General features: G+C 41.9%; 1 protein-coding gene across 3 annotated transcripts in view; it reads right to left on the reverse strand.

Annotated features, from left to right (window-relative positions):
- RASGRP1 (RAS guanyl releasing protein 1) overlaps nucleotides 1-22,081 on the reverse strand; it is a 75,263-nt gene that overhangs the window by 8,451 nt on the left and 44,731 nt on the right. For all 3 annotated transcript variants that reach the window (XM_024232886.2, XM_054531372.1, XM_054531373.2), the window contains exons 4-15: nucleotides 21,597-21,659; nucleotides 20,582-20,713; nucleotides 18,484-18,637; nucleotides 15,082-15,255; nucleotides 13,905-14,021; nucleotides 10,030-10,305; nucleotides 8,150-8,230; nucleotides 5,590-5,694; nucleotides 4,631-4,740; nucleotides 3,464-3,608; nucleotides 2,424-2,460; nucleotides 1,116-1,268 (exon numbers count right to left, since the gene is read on the reverse strand). In XM_024232886.2, the coding sequence (XP_024088654.1) occupies nucleotides 1,116-1,268; nucleotides 2,424-2,460; nucleotides 3,464-3,608; nucleotides 4,631-4,740; nucleotides 5,590-5,694; nucleotides 8,150-8,230; nucleotides 10,030-10,305; nucleotides 13,905-14,021; nucleotides 15,082-15,255; nucleotides 18,484-18,637; nucleotides 20,582-20,713; nucleotides 21,597-21,659 (1,547 nt within the window). The remainder of the gene's footprint in view (nucleotides 1-1,115; nucleotides 1,269-2,423; nucleotides 2,461-3,463; nucleotides 3,609-4,630; nucleotides 4,741-5,589; nucleotides 5,695-8,149; nucleotides 8,231-10,029; nucleotides 10,306-13,904; nucleotides 14,022-15,081; nucleotides 15,256-18,483; nucleotides 18,638-20,581; nucleotides 20,714-21,596; nucleotides 21,660-22,081) is intronic.

A 22,081-nucleotide genomic window follows, 5' to 3' on the forward strand; every position in this document is an offset into this window, starting at 1 on the left:
CTAACTAGAACTACTCCATGAAGACAGAGACAGTCTGTTCTGCTTCTTTGCACTTTAGATCTGGGGCATCTCAAACATACTTAAAGTCATTTCCTTATTGTACCGTTGTTTGCATTTTAACATAAGTAAATTTGCTAGTTTATTTCTTGAATGTTGAATGTTTTGTCTTAGTCCTAGGATTTTCCTTGTATGATTTGGAATTTTAATCTGCAAGCTCCACTTGAGTGGGAGTTTTGCCTCCCGCCCTTCCTTTCTACATTTAGCCTTCTGTTTCTAGAATTTTGACAATTACCTGCTACCTGGCTCCTCAGGGTTCCTCAGACTAGGACCTGGTCTTAAATTAATGGCTTGGGGTTCCTCTCCTGGAGAAAAATTGGGGCTATCATAGACAGTCACTCAGCTAGTAGAAGTCTGTCTGTGGCTAAGTCTGCTTCCTGCTGCTAAGTGACAGTCAGTTTTTTAAGCATTGGATTTTTCCTTCTCAATTTTAAGCAGTAAGTCTGATTCTGGTCACCTTTCATGCATAGGTGGTCTCTGCTACTATGCAGAAATCAAATTTGCAGCTGCCTCTACCTGCTTCTAGACATGCAGCCAAGCAGACCAGTAGCTTTAGCATCTACTCCTTGCAGTGTGTTTCTAGTACATGTGTAACCTTGAGATGTGTGTCTTTGTTTTTGAATGCACTATGCCTTTTAATGTTATTTATATACTATATATGTTAATTTACATTATACACACACACACACATACATATGCATGTACATACATATTCTCCCTAGTCACTGTTTTGGGTTTCGAGCTGGGGATAGGGTGGGATAGTTAACTGTTAACTTAAGGCACTATATTGGCCAGAAATCAGTATCTGTGCTTGGTGTAGGTGCTCAATAAGTACCTGCTGATTTTTATGCCTAACTAGGACTCTGCTATTCTCACACCTTAAGTCTAAGACATAGGCATGGAGCTAAAATCCAAAACTGTGGGAGGGGTCAGCCCTGGCCTAGCTGCTGAGGTTACATTTAAACTCAAACATAGAGTCATGAGGTAATCTTTCCTTCTCTAAAACTTTTCCCTTCCTACTTCACTTTCCAAGATGAATGGTCCCAGTGCCTACTTACCATGGAGCAGATCTTTGGCTCCCAATGAGCAAAGGTTGGACACTGGCCCCACAGAAGTGTTGTTCTCTGTGGGAGCTACTGGGTTCTTGGCTCGCTTCTTGCACTCAAACACAACCAGATCTTTGCATTGTTTGTGGCAGTTCATCCCGCAGTCTGTGGACAACACATCCTGGGTCAAGAAGTCTTTCACTTTTCTCTCTTCCCCAGTGTGTCTCACAACCAAATTCATGCAGTGCTTTCTTGTCACACATGTCTATTCTATCTTCTGGAGCTAAGACACTTAACATTCCTAATGAAGCTAGTATTCTTCTCACTTGGTGAAGCCCAGAGCTCACACTCTTGATGTAGCCCTTATCAGTGAGTCTCAGCATCAGAAGCAGTATCCTGATATCTTGGAGGGAAGAGATGGTGTCCTGGTATCCCACACATTATGCCTACTCTAGGGAGACCCTCCGGAAACGCTCAGCTGTTAGGTCTTACTTTCTTTCTTGCAGTAAAAGTTTCCTCTCTTTCCCTCCTGAATTCTCCTAGTCACAAGGAAGGACAGTTATGTCCTGAGTGATAAAGGAAAGCTGACAAGGGCCTTTAGTAATCATTTATCTTCTGTTGCAGAAGAGATTCTATCTTTTTCACTGGGGACCCACCCTTCCATGACTATATGAGAGCACTGTCTCCTAAGTGCTACCCCGTTCTAGGCCAACCACGACAGAAAGAGGATTTTATAAAGGGAAAATGCCTAACTGCGCAACCAGGCATTTCTCTCTTCGGTGTGGCGGTCATTCACCGGGGGTGTCCGAGGGAAGCCACTTTGGGGATGAGACTCTGAACTCTGCTGAGAAGTTGTGGACTAAATGGACAACTACTATGGGTAAAAAATGTTTTAGAGATGGGACTCTAAGACCAGCTGATACGGTTTAGCTCTGTGTCCCCATCCAAACCTCACCTTGTAGTGCCCATAATCCCCATGTGTCATGGGAGGGACCTGATGGGAGGTAACTGAATCATGGGGGCGGTTACCCTCATGTTCTCATGATAGTGAGTGACTGCTCATGAGATCTGATGGCTTCATAAGGGCTTTTCCCCCTTTTGCTCAGCACTTCTTCTTCCTGCCACCATGTGAAGAAGGATGTGTTTGCTTCCCCTTCTGCCATGATTGTTAAGTTTCCTGAGGCCTCACCAGCCCTGTGGAACTGTGAGTCAATTAAACCTCTTTCCTTTATAAGTTACCCAGTCTCAGGCAGTTCTCTATAGCAGCGTGAGAATGGACTGATAACACCAGGAAAAACAGTCAACAATATTGAGTCTTACCTTTACATCGATATCCTTGTTTGATCACTCCCCAGAGCTATGAAACAAGAGACAGAATGCACCACATGTCATTCATCCATCTGGTGTGAGGCTACAAGGTGACATTCCTTTATTTTCCTTCATTCTACTCTCTAGCTCAAGTGGGAAGGAAACCTCATTTATCTCTCATGTCTTTTCCCTTCTGACCTTAAATCCATGAGAAGAGTTTATGCTGATCAAAGTTTCTCAAGAAGCAGGGTTTTTTTGTTTTGTTTTTTTTGAGAGTCTTGCCCAATTGCCCAGGCTGGAGTGCAGTGGTGCGATCTCGGCTCACTGCAACCTCCACCTTCTGGGTTCAAGCAATTCTCCTGTCTCAGTTTCCCAAGTAGCTGGGACTACCAGGCATGTTCCACCACACCTGGCTAAATTTTTTTGTATTTTTAGTAGAGACGGGTTTTCACCATGTTAGGTGGGCTGGTCTCGAACTCCGGGCCTCAAGTGATCCGCCCGCCTTGGCCTCCCAAAGTGCTGGGATTACAGGCATGAGCCACCACACCTGGCCCTCACTAGCAGCCTTATGACCCAGACATTCTCGAGAAATGGATGAATCATCGGGCAAACAGGTTCCTCAGGACTCCAAACTGAGAAGGATATAGAGCCTTGCATCAGGACCTGAGTTTAGGGGGAAACTATTGGTCAGGAGTGGAACGGAGGAGGGGCATAGCCCAGGTTATCTCCTAAAGACAGAAGGTATCTCATATGTCTTTGTTAGAACACTTGAAACAGCACATGAATATTATACTTTAAAAGTATATCCCTAATTCAGCATTTCTGGTACCATTTATCTAAGGCCTCATTGCAATAGAAAAGAAAAAACAGGAAGAAGTGAGAGATGATGAGTGCAGGTAAAAACCACACACTTGGGCTCTAGGTTATTCTAGGTGTCTGTTTGGGCTCCAAGCTGGGATGGGTTTATAAGGATTGTGAGGTCTGTGCCTGTCTTAAAGTATCCCACACTCTTCCCCCAAATTCAACCCTGGAGCACCCTAAGAACAACTTACAAATCCAGCACAGTTGTCACAAAAAGTGGGCTTCAGGTAGGTGGTCTCTTGGAAGTTGTGAGGAAAGCCCAGGCCCAGCTTGGAATAGATTGAGCTGGCTCGCATGAAGTAGGCTGTGATCTCATCCCTGCTGATGAGGCCTTCCCTGCCGGCAAATGACCAAGGCAAGGAGGTGAGTATAAGGGGCATGGAGGCAGGTAGCAAGGGGGGCTTCTAGCCTTAGAGACTCACCTTTCTTTTTATCCTCAGTGGTAATATGGTATGTGCTACCTCAAGATTACTTCCATGGGCCCTACTCTTAATAAGGATACAAGATGACATGTGGTAAGTAGGTAAGGCAGCATTACTCATTTCCACAGAGGTGTTCTTTGGCTAAACTAGGTTTCCCTAACTAACTTGACCACTATCTATAAGACTTGAAAAAGAAACAATGTAACATGTACATGTGTATAGGGAGGGAAATGTCTTATGCTACAGTTTCTGACGTTAGACAGTACCTAACTGGAACCCACTAACCATACAATTAGTTTCCTATAGAGAACCAAGATAGAATTTATTTAACCTTGAGAAAAGTAAATATGCAAAGTATGAATAAGTATTAGTTGTTTCCCAAAATCTGTAATGACAAAGCAAGAAGGAAGACTAAACTTTTTCTTATTTATAGTTGACTATTTATAAAGTGGCAGATTTATGGAATGTTCAATTCAGTTTTTGGTTTTTTTTTTTTTGAGACAGGTTTTCGCTCTTGTGGCCCAGGCTGGAGTGCAGTGGCATGATCTCGGCTCACTGCAACCTCTGCCTCCTGGGTTCAAACAATTCTCCTGCCTCGGCCTCCCGAGTAGCTGGGATTACAGGCGCCCACCACCACACCTGGCTAATTTTTGTATTTTTAGTAGAGACAGGGTTTCACCATGTTGGCCAGGTTGGTCTCGAATTCCTGAGCTTAGGTGATCCGCCCACCTCGGCCTCCCAAAGTGTTGGGATTACAGGCATGAGCCACTGTGCCCGGCCCAGAATATTTTTGAAAGAATGTATATTTCATGGTCTGTTCTTTAAGTGATCACAGCAACAACATATCTGAGTTTTCAAATTCTTCTAGTGACATACCTATAAACCTATTCTCATCAGTAGGTTCATAACCACATATTCCTAAGTACAAACCCTCACCTGTCTTTGTCCATCACACAGAAGGAAAATGGAAAACTCGCAGCAATCTTTTCAAATTCTTCCTGAGAAATGTATCCATCCTGGTCGTGATCATAGTTCTTGAAGACAGACTGTGAAAAAGGAGTTTTTTTGGTGATTACTAAAGAGAAACCGGTCTTCTTTCCTTTTAGTCAAATGACAAAGAGCTGGGGCAGTTGGATAAAAGCCTTTTAACAACCTGAACGAGAGGAACAGGGAAACCTGCTCCTTCAGCTGTGGCAAAGATGTGGCAGGTCACATCTCAGGCCTTTGCTGGTAGCAGCATGTGGGGGGTGGCCATGTACTTTGATTCATTAGCACGTCAATTATACTATCACGCTGGCTACTCCTAGTTCACTGCACAGAGGGATGTTCTCCTTTCACTCTACCCTTTTTTTCATCACTCAGCTCCAGTTGCACCTTCTTTGAGAAGCTGCACCAAACAGCCCAGTTGGAAGTGCTCTGTCCCCACTCTTAATCCTCTTGTTTCTCACCGTTACGCTCTTAGTTTTCTATTGTTACATGGGAGTTGTCCACGAGGATACATGCAGAAGTATGAGAATATATACCCCTTCCTCAGCAATTAGCACAGAGAATTGAATCAAGCAGTACAAAGGTTTTCAGTTTTAGGTTTACCTTATTACCCTTTACTATACTCAAATGTATCCCAATACTTCTGTACTCCTAAATCAACTGACAACCTTTAAGCATATGCTCTTTTGCTAGGTCTTGAAGAGGAGGCACAACTGACTTCATATGACTCCAGTGTGTGTTGTCAAAATGTAACTTTTGAATTGTTCGAAAGCCACAGTAAGAGAAGAAGTGGTTCAAGTTTTTTGCCTTTACATTTCCACCATTGTGCTTTCCTCTCCCTTTACCCCACATACAGAACTGAGCCAGGCAATGCCTAGTTTTTGTGTGCTGAACACAGCTGTACTTACGTCCACCATCCTCTGGACGTGTTTGCTAATGGTCTTTGGATCAGGTTTGGGAGACACTCCAGAAGCCCAGTCCACTACTACTGGTGGCTTTGAAGGTGTTAGTGGCTAAAATGAAATATTTAGAGAAATCCTCATGACTACAATGCAATATTATAACCTATAGCTCTTTCTTTTCCCACTACCTGTCAGTTACATTTATGGACAATCTTCAATTATGTTCAGTGGCAAGGAGCAGAGAACCCACAGGCAATTGAAATCTCTACTAATAATCTTGGCTAACAAGGCATTGTGCTTACAGTTTCCAGAGTGCTCTTCACATACATTATCTGCAGCTACAAATAATTTGAAATTCTCAATCTGCCTGAGTTGCAATTCCCTCTCCATTAAACCTTTTGTCAGAGCTATCAACAAAGAGTAAAGTGGATCATTTATGTTTCCTCTCTATTCTCCAGTCACATTTCGCAGTAGAAATGTGAAGAAGGAAAAGCTTAGCTAAAAGGCAGGAAGGCACAAGAAAAATCATCTGAAGCCTGGACAGGCTCTTTTCTAAATACAGTCATGCATCACTTAATGACTGGGATATGTTCTGAGAAATGTGTCATGAGGTGATTTTGTCCTTGTGTGAGCACCACAGTGTGTACTTACACAAACCTAGATGGTATAGCCTGCTACACACCTAGGCTATTTGGTATAGCCTACTGCTCCTAGGCTACATACCTATACAGCAGGTTATTATACTCAGTACTGTAGGCAATTGTAATAATGGTATTTGTGTATCTTAACATATCTAAACATAGAAAAGGTAAAAATATGGTATAGAAATTTTTTTTTAATGGTACACCTGTATAGGGCACTTAACCATGAATAGAGCTTTCAAGATTAGAAATTACTGTGGTAAGTCGTGAGTGGTGAGTGAATGTGGAGGCCTAACGTTACTGTATACGCCTATATACTTTATAAACACTGTACACTTAGACTACACTAAGTTTCTTAAAGTTTTTTCTTCAATGATAAATTACCTTATTTTACTGTAAAAGCTTTTAATTTTTTTAACTTTTACTCTTTTGTTATGACACTTAGCTTAAAGCACACCTTGTATAGCTGTACAAGTTATTTCCTTTATAGCCATATTCTATAAACTTTTTTCTATTTTAAAAATGTTTAATTTTTTAAATCTTTGTTATAAACTAAGGTACAAACAATTACACACATTGGCCTATGTCTATATAGAGTCAAGATCATCAGTATCACTGTCTTCCACTCCACATCTTGTCCCATTGGAAGGTCTTTAGGGGCAATAACATGCATGGAGCTGTCACCTTCTGAAGGACTTGCCTGAGGCTGTTTTACAGTTAACTTTTCTAAGTAGAAGGAATGCACTCTAAAATAATGATAAAAAGTATTGTATAGTAAGTGCATAAACCAGTAATACTTATTATCAAGTATTATGTACTGTACATAAGTGTATGACCTAGACTTTTTACAGCTCAGTAGGTTTGTTTACACCAGTATAATCACAGACATAGTGAGTAATGTGTTGTGCTACAATGTTACAATTGTTCTGTCGCTAGGCAATAGTAATTTTTCTGCTCCATTATAATCTTAAGGGGCCACTGTCATATATGAGGTCTATCACTGACCAAAATGTCATTATGTGGTACATGACTGTATTTGAAACCCGGCCCAAATTAAAATCTCTTTGAAAAAACAGAATGTACCCTTTCCATTGAAATGCCTCTAACCTGAAAATGGAATCTACCAAATATTTTCAGTGGAATCTTTCATTACAATAGAAAGCTAGAACTTGATCTTTCTGTGTGGAGGAGTGCAATTTAGCCACCCCAGTAGATGAGCTGGATTTCTTAAGTGTGGGCAACTCTCCTCCCTTGAGTATCACTTGTTTTGGGTTTGGAAACGTCCCAAGAGACTGAAGTGATTTTACTTGCCTGTGGGAGGGTAGGGCAGATAACCTGTGAAGTTCCTACTGCGGGCAGTGCCAGGACTGTGTACTATTTTGAGGACTTCTCAGCATAGGAGGTCAAAAGACTCAGCAGACTGTTCTTTTCACCCAGAACATTACAGGAAAATGGGGCTTTTCTACCTACCAACCTGGAAATCTTCAGAAATTTAGCTTCTGATTAGTATGCATATTACTCTCATTATCATCAATGAATCATAGAAAAGAAATTTATGTGGGGACTCTTCTTAATGGGGGGGATGTCATTCTGGTGCACAATAGTATCTTCCTTCTCTACTTTGTAAACCACTGACTCCACCACACCTGGCATTCTGATGATATAGTTATTTACTGTTCACTAGTTATTCACTGGTCACACATTAGGCTTACCCCTTCAACTATATCACAGCTTTTTAATGGACAGGAACTATTCCTCAGACATATGCTGAAAAGCTTTCTCTGTTCCTAGCATAAGGTTGAGCACTTAAGAAAAACAGTACACTTATTAAACTGAACTGAAAGTCTGCTCCTGAGGATGAATGAACTCGAGGAGAAGCTTGTAAAGCACCTATTACATGTGGAGTCTTAATATGAAAAACTCACTGGAGCTCTGTGGTTCCTTGGTTCCCGGGCATAGGAAAGCTCATAGATTTCATCCTCAGTGTAGTAAAGATCCAGGGATAACTGCAGATCAAAGCAGAACAGGGTTCATTGCTAAGATGCTGTTTGCCTCTCCCACAGCTGATGGTTCTTTCTTGGATTTTCCTTGCCGGTAGTTTACTCTTTTAGCTTCTAAACAGTTTGTTTTTAAAAGTCACAAAACAGGTATAACACCTACTATTGCAATAGGGCAAGCATTAATTCTCATTAAAATGTTTTTAAATTTTGGACATGTCTCAGGATGCCCTCTTTTTAACTATGATTTAAATCTAAGCCTCTATATAGAGCTTAGGCCAAAGGCTTTGTCTGGACAGATGACTAATACATCACTTGTTCTCTCTCAAAGCAGACAGATGATCTGAAAGGATGGTGTGTATAGTCTGAGACTATTAAATTTGAGTCCAGCAATAAAATCCAGTTTAAATGGTAAGACATATTAATTGCTATTAAGAGTTAATGAGTCTGGGTGCATGGTGGCTCATGCCTGTATTCCCAGCATTTTGGGAGGCCAAGGCAGGTAGATTGCTTGAGCTCAGGAGTTTGAGACCAGCCTGGGCAACATAGCAAAACCCTGTCTCTACAAAAAATACAAAAGTTAACCGGGCGTGGTGGCGTGTGCCCGTGGTCCCAGCTACTCAGGAGGCTGAGGTGGGAGGATGGCTTGGACCTGGAAGATAGAGGTTGCAGTGAGCTGAGATTGCACTACTGCACTCCAGTCTAGGTGATAGAGCCAGACCTTGTCTCCAAAAAAAAAGAGTTAATGAGTTTCATGTATCTTAGAACTATAAAATTTTAGGAGAGAAGTCCTTAGGAATAATCTTATTCTTAACCTTGAGTCTATGGATAGGCTTTAAGGAGTTCAGAGCTTGAAATTACATGCATATTTAAAAATATATGGCTTATGTACGTTTTTCTGGGAAGAAGGTTCACAGCTTTCATCACAAGATTTATAATCCAAAGAATGTTAAGATTCACTCCATGTTTTTACTAATGACGTCTGAGACACAGACCTGCCAAGGTCACCTGGCTAATAAGTGAAAGGGCTAGGATCACACACCAGCTGATGTGAAGCCCAGGGTTCTATCAAAATGCTGCTGTGAGGCAGAAAGAGGTTATGATCATTACTCTACTCTCCAAAAACAGCAGGTTAAAAATTGTATAACTTTAGAACTGGAAGAGAAGTTAGAAGTCATCCCAGAGACTAATCCCTTTGAGGAGAGGAATCTTGGAGGGTTATATGTCCATAGTCACACAGCTGGTAAACTACAGAATTGCAGGTCTGGAAGGGAGTTCATCTGATCTCACCCCATACGCAAAATGCGAATCCTGGTCTCCCACACCATTGACAAGTGTTCATCTTCACTTGAATATCTCCAAGAGCAAAGATCTAAGCCAGGAACCAAATAATAACCCTGGGTGTTTTTTGTTTGTTTTTTTTAATTACTGCCTGCCCTTTTTATGAGAGCACATTCATTCTCTCCATCTGTTACCAAGACTTGTATCCTGATTTGCCATCAGCTCCTCCCAGAGAGCTTAGGACTGCTTTTGTAGGGGTAGTGAAACAGTCCTAGAAGTCTGAAGGGCACAGTCTCTAGAGTCCCACCACCTGGGTCTGAATCAAGGCTCTGCTGCTTAATAATGTGTGGTCTCCTGGCAAGGTATATCTTTGTGCTTTAGTATCCCTGTCTATATGTTGGAGATAATAATAGTATCTGCTTCATAGAGCCTTTATGAGGACTAACAGCGAATATTTGGTAAGGTGTATAGAATGGCACCTGGCACATAGAAAGTGCTTAGTAATTGTCCTCCAGTGTGAACCTCACCGTCAGCAAGTGTACCAAGTCCTTGTTAGCCTCCAAGGGTGGGGCCACCTCTTGCAGCTGGACCAATTCACTGATATGATTGTACAGGGCCAGTAACTTGTGGACGTTCACTTTCCCGTCCTCCAGATAGTCAGGCATGGCTTCATACAGGGAGATGAGGTCCTTGAGATGCACACCCAGAATGGGGATCTTGAAGTCAGTGCACTCTCCATAGGCTCGCCGGTAATTGTCATAGTTTCTGGAGGAGGACAGCAGCTCAGTCATCTCACCGAGAACCTACAAAGCAGAACAGACCAATCACAGGTACCCGCTAGGCAGTGTGTATTGTCTATAATGACGACCTTGCATATTTGCATCCCCTGCCATGATCTCACCCCATCCAGAATTTGTTGAGCAGGGGTTAATTCATGTAAAAGGTACAGATTATGACTCCCCAATTAAAACCTCGGCTATGTCAAATATCACAGAATATATTTACAAACACAAGACATGCTTGAATCTATTATGTAACTTAAACATTATAAATGGGGGTTTTATCATTTTTATGTTAAAATTTCCTTCTTTTCAAAAACAAGGCCCTGACACAAAAATTAAAAAGATACAAGAATATATAGTGAACACTATCCCTCTAACTCCTGTCCCCAAACCATGTGATTCCCTTCCTTGGTGTCTTCTGAATGCTTCCAGAGACACTGCATTGATTAACAGTTGAAATGTGATGTCAGGAAATGCTGACTATGTTGCTGGCATGGGGAAAAGCATGTATTTTAAGAGTGGAGCTTCAGTAGTCTATTGTGTTATTCTCTATGAGGTGCTCGGTGGGCCTTTCAAGATTCTCAGAATGGGCCTGTGACTAGAAAGCAAGTGACATTCCATTCACAGACTAAAACCTTGAACTAAAAAGACTGAATAGACTAGATCAATTCTGAGCAAAGGACAGGAGAGAGGACATCAGAGGTTACACCCTGCTTCAACCCTGGAAGTGGGAACGGCTGCTCACCAGCACAGAAAGGGAGCAGCCGGATCTGGTTTTCTTTTCAATCACATGTCATTCAAGTCAGCAAGCAGTTCACAGAATCCATTCCCCATGAGTGATAACCAGCTTTCTCAGAAGCAAAGACATGAAGTGACTGTCTGCCAATCATGTTATCATACAACATAAGGAGTCCTCTCTTATCCTTAGGGGGATACAGTCCAAGACGCCTAATTGATGCCTGAAACTGCGTAGTAACAAACCCGATTGCTGTCAAGTGGAACACATTTCTGTTCATGTTTCCCACCCACAAATGTAATGCCATTCCCATCATGCACTGTGGCCATAACTTTTTGCAGTATGAAGTGCAAAAGATAAACTAGAATGAACTTCTTTCCTTTTTCACAATTTTATAGATGAAATTCCTTCTTAGATCTTAGCAACCTCAGCATATGATTTTTTTTCCTTCCTTATTAAGTAAAGAACTTAGAGGAAACATTTTAGGGCTGCTTTTTGGCATATCCAAATCGCCAACATCATTACTCTTGCACTGTGAGGCCATTATTAAACAAAGTGAGAGTTACTTGAACACAAGCACTGCAATACCATGACAGTCAATCTGAAGACCAAGATGGCTACTTAGTGACTGATATGAAGGAGTCCCAGAAAGGATGGAATGGGATGGCTTAAGATTTCATCATGCTACTTAGCACAGCATGCATTTTAAAACTTATGAATTGGCCAGACGTGGTGGTTCATGCCTGTAATCCCAGCACTTTGGGAGACTGAGGTGGACGGATCACCTGAGGTCTGAAGTTCAAGACCAGCCTGGCTAACATGGTGAAACCCCGTCTCTACTAAAAATACAAAATTAGCCCGGCATGGTGGCGCACGCCTGTAGTCCCAGCTACTTGGGAGCCTGAGGCAGGAGGATTACTTGAACCTGGGAGGCGGAGATTGCAGTGAACTGAGATTGAGCCACTGCACTCCAGCCTGGGTGACAGAGTGAGACTGTCTCAATCAATCAATAAATAATAAAATAAAACTTATTAATTATTTCTGGGATTTTCCATTAAATTTTTTTTGGACTGCAGTTGACCTCAGATAACTGAAACTACAGAAGACAGAACCTCAGATAAGGGGGACTACTGTAACCCTTTTGGACACTGTGCCCAAACTTAATAAAATTGTGGCCTACAAAATACCATTTCTCCACAATGAAGAACTCGGAGTTCTTGGAGTCAGACCCTTTCAAATCACTGGGAGATGGCAAGAGACCTTCTTCCTCATAAACCTCTACCAATGGTGCAGGTGAGCCCTAGGCATGGAAGGGGCTCACAAGATAAGAGTGTAACAGCAAAAATGATAGAGATATTTTTATTCCCCTCCGAAGGTGAAATCAACAACTTGGGGACTTTTGCTTCAACCCTGGACTTACTAATTCACTATGCAGACCACCCTGAGGGTCAAGTAGCTACCGACAGGAAGCATTGCTGTGGGGGACCCCAAGCTGAAGAGGAGCAAGCACTCTCTTACAAGCTAAATGACACGAAGGCTTCTTAATCTCTGTGACTGTTTCTCTCTGTCACCTCTGAGATGTGGGCAATCTTTTCAACTGTTCCACCTGGTTTCAGCAGAACTGTTAAGGAATGAAGAGGTGACTAAAGATGATGCCCTTTTGATCAGACCACTGGGAAGTGGGGGGCCTCCCCAGAGGCCCAGCATTGTGATAACAGAGATAATAAAAGACTCCCCAAAAGGGAGCTGAACACCTGGGAAAAACAGATGGGGTAATGAGCTCAGGTATTTCTCCCTAAAAAGAGAGTTACTCTCCATGCCAGTTTGGAAGGACTGGGGCTTGAGTATAGTAAGGTCCTCTTACATGAAAGTGCTCAAAGAGCAGTCATTATCTAACCCACGCCATACATTTATATCCTCGGTATATTACAGTGGTTTATAACAACAGCTCCAGCTGGACTCAGTGGCTTATGCCTGTAATTCAATACTTTAGGAGGCCGAGATGGGAGGATCGCTTGAGGCCAAGAGTTGGAGACCAGCCTGGGCAACACAGGGAGACCCTTATCTCTATAAAATTTTTTAAAAATAGCTGGGCATAATGGTGCGCACCCATGGTCCTAGCTACTTGGTAGGCTGAGGTGGGATGATTGCTTGAGCCCAGGAGTTTGAGACTGCAGTGAGCTATGATCATGCCAGCCTGTGCTCCAGCCTGGATGACAGAGCAAGACCCTATTTCTATAAAAAAGAGAAACAAGCAAAACAGCCCTATGTCATAAAAGATTAAAGTATATTCTGTAAAATCTAATAATGTAGGAAAATGTACAGAACATTTAAGAAAAATATTCATTAATAAAACATTATGTATTACAAAATGGTATCTGAAGAACTCATATCCAATTATCTGGTAAAATTCAACTATCCAGAATGTCATTCTTTAAGGGTTCTGGATAGCTAAGTTTTTAATGTATCACTATATAACTACACTCAATGTGCGAACTGACCTATGGTCAACAGAACCACAATTCCTTTTGAGAACACATTTTAGAGCAAGGAGCTGGAGCTGGAGTGAGGGAATCAGTGTCAAAGATGGTAACTGAATATTCCGTGGCCTATGAACATGGGAAGAGGCACATTGTTTCAACTGGTCCAGCAGGAATGTTTGCAGTGACATTGTCTGAGGCCAGACAAAATCACAGTTACTCTAAAAAAAATGTGACTTCTCCATCCTATGGATTTCCTTAAGGTTTGCCTCCCTGCCACTTAGCCTAGTTGACAAGGGATGGTGTGGTTTGGAAATGCTCTCTGGGCTGCCCACCAAGGAGAAAATGTTGGCACACATCTTGAGAATGCTGCTAAGGGCCCCAGAGAAGACAATAGCACTGACCTTATTGATTTCATGTGGGACATGCGAACTTGTCTCCTTGAGCCTCGAGATTGAGCTGTGACACAGCCCACCTATCACAGCCATCAGTGTATTGAAGTTCTGTAGTTGGTGGAGCTTCTGTGACACAGAAGACAGATGACAGCAGAGTCACTGTACATGTCAGTTACATGGGGAGCTTAGAGGCTGCCTCTTGTCTCTGTGCCGTGAGTCTCCCTTACACTGGTTGAAGACTAGTTATGAGGCATTGCAGTTTCCTGTCCATGTCTCCCCTTCTGCTTTATTCAGACTGGTGGATTCCAAATCTGGGAGGCATTACATCTCTCTCCTTTTGTTGTTGCTAATCTGTGGACCACCTTCTAGATCAGTGCTTTCTTAGAATCACCTGAAGTATTTGTTTAACACAATGGTTTCTGGACCTAACCCAGACATTCTGATTGCCTGGATCTGGGGTTAGGCTTGGAGATCTGTAATTTTAATATACCTTTAGTTAATATCAGAGCAGGTGATCCAAAGTCAGAGCTGTTGACTTTGAGAAACACTGGTCTAGACCATCCAGAGTTGGAGAAAGATATTATTAAGTGTAATCTTTTATTTATTCCAAATTTACCAGACTTTTATTTTGAGGGTAAGGACTTTGTCTTATTTTCCCGTGCAATGCCAGTGCCTATATGGGACAGTTAACTGGGACAGAGAAGCTAGAATCTCTGAGGAACTTCAAATATAGGTTCATAGTACTTGTTTTCCTCTTATAAAATGCCCCTCAAACATAAAATGCAGCCATTCAGCACTGCATGGGCTTAAAGACCTAAGATAATCCAGGCTGGTCCAGCTCCAGTAAATCTTAGAATTGCCCTTTCCTTTGCCATGTGGGCCAGACTCGGGAAAATAAGTAGGCTGGTAAGCATCTTTTGAAAAATGTTAAAGGTCTAAACAGATCTAAAACTGGATCCTGACCCCTGATATGGCCTGTATGGCCCCCTCCCCTCCACACTGTCCTGTATGGAAGAAGAGACAAGTCACCGTATCTAGATCTGGTTGAAGGCACACAAACCTCTCCACCCCCTCGCCATGGTTCAGGAGGGAAAAAACAGCTCTAATTAATAGACTAAGCTGGAGGAAAAGGGGATAGAATGTTTACCTTATAGCCCAAGCCAAAAGTCTTAAACCAGTTATTCACCTGAGCCACCTGGATGAACTTGATGAAGACTTCTGCTCGGAGCTGCGGCGTGGGGCGGCTGAGAACCATCAGTTGTACCCACTGGGAGATGCCGTTGCACAGAGCAATAGATCGCTCCATGGTGGGGTTTTCCTTCACACAGCTATTTACAAGGTAATTCTGATAATCAGAGAACTGCAGGAAAAGAAAAAACAAAACAACAACAAAAAAAACCTATCAGTACTGTACTCTGGTATTCCAGAAGATTTAAGGGACAAGTCCAGTCTGCTCAGTTGATGGCTGGGAACTGCCATGGAACAGAGGAGCTCCTGGCCCTCTTCTCCTGCATCTTGGCCACTTGCCAACAAGCATGATGGGAGGGAAATCTTTCTTATTCTACCCACAGCATGATTTCTCCACATCGAAAGTTATTAGGAATAAGTGGATGTGTAGACACATTAGTTAATCCAAATACCGCATTTCAGTAGATATTGTTACTGACTATTCTAAATTCTAAAGAATACACTACAGAATAAAGATCAGTATCGTTGCTAAGGTTAAGGGAATAAAAGGTAATTCCCCTGACAAAAACAAATCTCTCTCTCCCCAGCTGTTTTCTTGCCTTAAAAATGTGATCATAAAATCTGCCCTATCTAGGACACAGAATTGTTATGAAGATCAAAGAAGATAACGTGTGAAAGCTTTAACTTTTTAAAGTGCTACATATATGTAAGGTTGCGCTAATGGAGTAGTTACGAACTTCATGCTAATACAAGCCTGTTTGTATTTCCTTCTACTCACCAACTGGAGCAGAGGCAAATGGAGTACTTAAAATTTGGTTAGCTATATGTTTGCTGACCACGGTTTCCCAACTTGACAACAGCATTGACTATAGTTGGCAATGAAACAGCATGTGTAAAACTGGAAATGTCCCTGAAGATCTAGTCTAAGTGATGTTTGTAGCTATTGTGTCCCTGTCACAAAGAATCCCTCTGCTCAAATCATATAACCAAGAGGAAGGCACAGTCTGTTTCTCTTCAACTTTCCTATGGAAGTCTTTGGTGCTTTTCCCCAATTATTTCCAACTCTTCCCTTTGAAAGAAGGTGTGACAATATGACATGGTTCAGCCAGCAGAATGTTGAGTGGAAGCGATGTAACTTTGGAGGGAAAGATGTAAGAGCCAGTGAATGGTCTGCCATGTTGCCTTCCCACTGCTGCAGAGATCTTGGAAATTCCTGGCAAGATGAAGCCTCCATCATCCGGGTTCCTGGGGAACTCTAATCAGCCTCTGCTGACCCATGTTAGACATGCAGTGTGAGTGAAAAATAAACTTTTGCTTAATTAAGCCACTGAGATTGTATAGGAGGTGGGTGGGTGGGGGTTTATTACTACAGTACACCTTAGTTCTGCCTAAGTAGTAAATATATAGATGAGAACTCACAACCCAAATAAAATAGCTGCAAATTAACTGAGCCCCATTTTACTGTGCTATGGCTGCTGATGGGTGGAAAACCTATAAGTAGGACCAAAATCGCTCCTTAAGAGAGATATATAAAGCAAACATCTTACTGGTTCTAAAAGAAAGTAGCCACAACTCATTGAATGCATATATTTTGAATATATTCATTCAATTAATATATTCCAGTGAATACATTTAATACACCCCCCCACTATAAATATAACTTTAAATCCACTTGTTTTTTTAAAAGAATTATCCCAGTAACATCCTCACTACCCCTACAGTTTTGTAATAAACAGAAGATATCAAATGCCTTTCAGTTCACAGCACAAATTTCCCTCCAACCTCATGTTGGAGAGAAAACTTGTGTTTGGTAAAACTGTTTAGCACTGTACAGGAAAAACAAAAAATCCCTGAGATAGTCTTCTATGAAGGGACCAAGCCACTCAAAAGAAATGAAGGTTGAAACTGATGTTTTCACTTGCAAATAGAACACTGTTCAACCCCTGGGGACACTGGCTGGGATTCCTCATTCTGCACGGATTTTTCACTTCTGCCTCCACTGATGTGAGCATTGGCATCAAGCAGACATCCTGCAGGCCTGACCAAGCAGCCTGCCAGTTTGACCCCTGCAGAGCTCAGATTGCCTGTGTGATAAATGGCTTTTTTCAGTGGCTCAGCTCTGACTGCTGTCCTTCCCCGTGACGGGGAGCCACCGCCAAATGGGAACTCCCCAGGCAGAGCCTTTCAGTTTGGGTCTGGGGTACTGAGGGGTGCAGAGAATGGTGAGTTAATGCTTGGAGAAATTATTTCCAAATGGAAGCTGGGAGCTTCCTGGCTGAGTGGCCAAACAGCTGAGTGAAAACAGAAGGGATGTCAACATTATGAATGAAAATGTAAAATAACCTTTGTAACCTGATTTGCAGGTCTCCTTCCAGACACAACTGAGCTCAATAAATTGGTGCTGAGTGACTGAGAGAGGCATGTAGTCCTAGCCCCAGCTCTGACTGTAATCAGCTGTGTCGACTTTGTTCCAGTCAGCCCTCTGGGCCTCCATCCCCTCACCAGGAAAATACTGGTCATTTTAATAAATGGACCCAGCAACTAGGTGGTCACTATTTTTAGCACGAAGGTGAAGACTGTATCTGTTGGTAGGGGTAGGGGCTAAGTGGAATAAGGGTTTCATTTCTCAGGAAAGCACATTGGCCAGTGAGGGTCTGTTGGCATCTGACATGTTGACAAGTTCTCTTGTATAGAACTAATATTCTTTGGGATCACATATGGATTGCAGTGAAGAAAGGATGAACCTGTGTACTCTTTCTGTTCCTGATGATCAACTGAAATCTCTCTCCCTTTGACTCTGCTTAGTTGCCCCAGTTGAAAGGTTTTGGGTCAGCACAGCTTATCCCTAGAATCACAGTGACTTCTGGGCCAGCACCACTTCAAGGATTTAGGTATGTTCTGGGCTAGGCCAGTAGAATCTATTTTGGGATTTCCCAGAGCCATTCAAAGCTTACCCCAGAATGAATTCAAACTCTGAAAGGACATATCCTCTCCCCGCCCCCCGACCCCCTTTTTTTTTTTTTTTTTTTGAGGAAGATTTAAAAAAGAGTTATTGAAGCCTAATGATTATCAGGGGTATGAGGGTAGAATGAGAGAGACAGAGAGAGAGAGTGTGTGTGTGTGTGTGTGTGAGATGTGTGCCCACAGTATGGTAACTTGAGTGAGTGGTGGGATGGTATGGGGTGGGGGCATGGAAGAAGAGAGATGGGAGAAACACAGGAGTCACAACCAAAGGAATTCAGATGGTACTGATTTTTTCAGACTCTATGATGTCTGGCAGGAAAGCCTGCCACTATTTGAGGGGGCCTCTAAGGTTATGAAGTGGATGGGCTGTTGAATTCTCATCTTATTTTCAGAAATATCCCAGGGAAGATTTTTCTCCTGCCCCTTGCATACATACCGATATCCTTCGGAAGGACTTGAACTCAAGGTAGGTGAGGTGCTCAGATAGCTCTTCTGGTTCCAGATGGTCAAAGAGCAGGGAGACTTTCCGTTTCTTGCTGGTATTTGATTTTATCCTTTGAGTAAGTTTCCTGGACCAGTCACGGGCATTGCTTTTGTGGGCAAATGTGAAAGGGAGAAGACAGGGAAAAGGAATAAATCGCTTTTTGCAAGTAAATCCATTAACATTTCTCACAAGAATATACAAAACACCATTAGCTAACTTTCCTTGGCCAAAACTGCATTCACAGAGTTTCTCCAAATCAGTTTTTTTTCCACGGCAGCAACCAGGAGGTCTTGCTGGTTTTCAGTGAGCCTTTTAAGTGTGCAGTTGGGTACAGGATAAATAAGTTTACTTTAAGGCAATGGGAAGGAAGGAGTCTCAGGTATCGGTCAGTTTCCTTGCCTTTGGTCCTGGCTCCTTTGTGTATCCTCTGGTATGTCTGCTCCCTCCATTCTGCTTGTGTGTTCCTTCATTCTTGTGTGAATGATAGGGACTCTCTATCTGGTTCGAAATCCCAAGGCAGTGAGACAGTTTTCATGCCAGAAAGAGAGCTCAAAGAACCACAGCAAGAAGATGTCATAAAGGGAGGGAATCACGTGTAGAAACATATGGTCACTCTTGGCAGAGTTGTGTCATTTTCCTCAAATGTCCTCAGCTACTGAAATGACCAAGGAAGCCTAGCTGACCCAAGAGTGTGCCCTGCCCCCATTATTTTTTTGTAATCAACCCATGCATTTCTTATTCAGTTTCCTTCACTAAACAAGCAAAGGGAAGCGGCCCCATTTTGAAAGACAGCAGGTTGCCTGTCTTTTCCAAACTGGTATTCCTGGGAACCTTGTCTCTTGATAAAAGGGTTCTGTGGTCAATGAGCTTGGGAAGTGCTATAAATTCTGTAGCCTCTTTGGCCAGTGAGCATATTACACACTCTGAAAAGCACTGCAAAAGGAAAGTTTAACTCATTATTCCTCAATTATATCTGGCCAAGTAATATCCCACAGACTAATAATTCCTACAGAATATAATGTGGAAAATTTTGGTCAAGAAAAGTCAGCTGGAAATATTGGGACAAGGAGAGCTGGGGTTGAGAATTGCCCTGGGCTCTAATTTCATCTTTAAAATGAAGAAACTATTACTTTGAATAATCTCTTATCTTTCAAGTTGTGTAATTTTAAGCAGAGAAGTACAGAGAATCCAAACTGATAAACAGACTTATTTGGGGCTCTGGAATGTAATCTTGAAATAATTTCTACATGGCTATAGTGCATCATGGACAGGACCTCAGAGGCTAGCTGCTGCTCTGTCACTAGCTTAACTAGCTGGACCCTAGATGAGTCACATTCTTGCTGAGCCTCAATTTCCCAGTCCGAAAAATCAGGATGTTGGATGAAATGATCTCTAGAATATATATCAGTTCTAGAATTCTATTTCTTAGGGATTTGTACTATTTCAAAATAAAGCAGCCACACTGTGAAAACCCTGTCATACAAAGCGTACATTCCCCTCCCCCTAATTAGGAAAGGCACTCATTTTCCCAGAATGGGTCAGTCTTATAAATAAGAATTCCAAGGAATAATTTAAAACATTCCTGGAATCCCATCCAGCTCTGGAAGTCTAAGTGTCTTTCATAGACATCCATATATGTTATAAGCCTTTTCCTGAATACATTTTTTAGTCCTGTCCCCATTTACAAGTTCAGGGGTGCCTCCTGGCATCAAGCGTGGGTTCAGTCATTTGCACTTTCAGTTTTTCATTATCTGGATTAATTTTAGTCCATATCTTGCTACCTGATTTCTTTTTGACTGGGACTTACTTTTTCTGCTCCTGGATATAAGTCACCTACTGCTTTATGACCATGAGGCCTCTCTGCTTTTCTGTTAAATGCCAAGCCTTCACTTTGGTGAGGCAGTTTGAACCTGTGTATTTGAGGGGCTTCTCAGAGTGAAGAAAGAGAGCAGCAGTCACCGCTGGGGGTCAGAAGCCTAGCAAGCAACTGGAGGTGCCTATTACAGGAGGGAGGTGGTTTCGAAAGATGAGTCAAGACCTTGACACTCACATTTGAGTTGTGTCAATCAGGCGGCAGTGTAACTCCTCACCCTTAGCTTTCACCAGTTCCTGAAACTCCTCCATAGTGTCTGTCAAGCGGGCGTCCATTTTAAACATGACCCAGAATTCTGTTATCCAATACCTACAAGGAGGGGGTTAAAAAACACAATCCAAAACTGATACCAAGGACTCACAATTTGTTGGGTTCCAAAAGGAATTTACTGCCACAAAGAGAACTCAGAAAAAGACAAAGTCTGATTCATCTATTAGTATATTGAAGGAGCTGGGGTGGGAGCAGGGAAGGAAGAAAACCCATCCACTGAAAATCTTCTGTCCCTCCACACAAATGCTGTGGTAGGATAAGGCATAGCATAATCAAAGGAGCCATGACAAAGATTCAGGCACAATCATGTGGGTCGGAGATAATTATAAAGGAGAGAACTATAGATAAACCAAATGTCCAAAATGAGGCAATCTATTCATAGGTGATGCTTTATCATATTCGAATACTACATGGCCATTAAAAACAATGTTTACAAAAAGTCTTTAATGACTAGAGAAGATTCTCATGCTATAAAGTTAAGTGAAAACTAGAGGATATACAACCGTATATATATTTTCATCTCAAAAAAATTGACATGAAAACAAGACAAAGGAAATACACCAAAATAGGTAACTGGATATGAGTGATCATTTATAGTTATATTCTTTTCTACAATTTTAAAAATGTTCTATAATGAGCTATATTACTTGTATAATTAAGAGTAAAAATAAAGAAAATAACAGACCTTTAATTATTTCTGTATTCCCTCCTTTATGTCATTTGATACCAAAGACTGAAAAAAGGTTGGTATAAAATAATTAAGCTCAAGCACACCAGAGAGAATTCACTGTTATGAAGGACTACCCTTTTCCATCTGTCCAAGTGTGTTCTATAGAGGTCAGGAAAGGCAGGGAAAGTCCCTTGCTTCACCTTTCATTTCACCTTGCTCCACAAAGTCTTGAAATACATAAAGAAACATTACCTTACAAAATAACAGATCTTCAGGCAAAGTCCTGGTGAATTCTTTGCCAAAGCATCCTTATAGGTAGGGCTGTGGTTAAGGGAAATGGAGACCTCTGTTACAGAAACCAAACAACTTTTCATCCTTGGAAGTATTTGCTGCAACTACCTCCCAAAATATTTTTTCTAAAAAATGAAAATGTGATGCTTTATCTTTCTGACCAAAGGGTAAAAACCAACTTGATGTGTACAGCTGTATGCATATTATTGCCTAGAAAGGCGATGATGGTAATTTTCTCTCCAGCCCACGCTGACCTGGCTTACGGAAGGAGGCAGCAGCACCGCAGAACTAAGAAATGAATCATGTAAAGAGGTTCTAGGACAGGTAACTTATAAAAAGTGAAGAAGGGGCAAATGACTCCTTGCCTGTGCTCAAAAAGCAGCCCCTATGAAGGAAAAATGAAGCAGAAATAAAAGAAAAAACAGCAGCCCCATTTATCTTTTACA

Source organism: Pongo abelii, chromosome 16 (genome assembly GCF_028885655.2).
Source record: "Pongo abelii isolate AG06213 chromosome 16, NHGRI_mPonAbe1-v2.0_pri, whole genome shotgun sequence".
NCBI lineage: Eukaryota > Metazoa > Chordata > Mammalia > Primates > Hominidae > Pongo > Pongo abelii.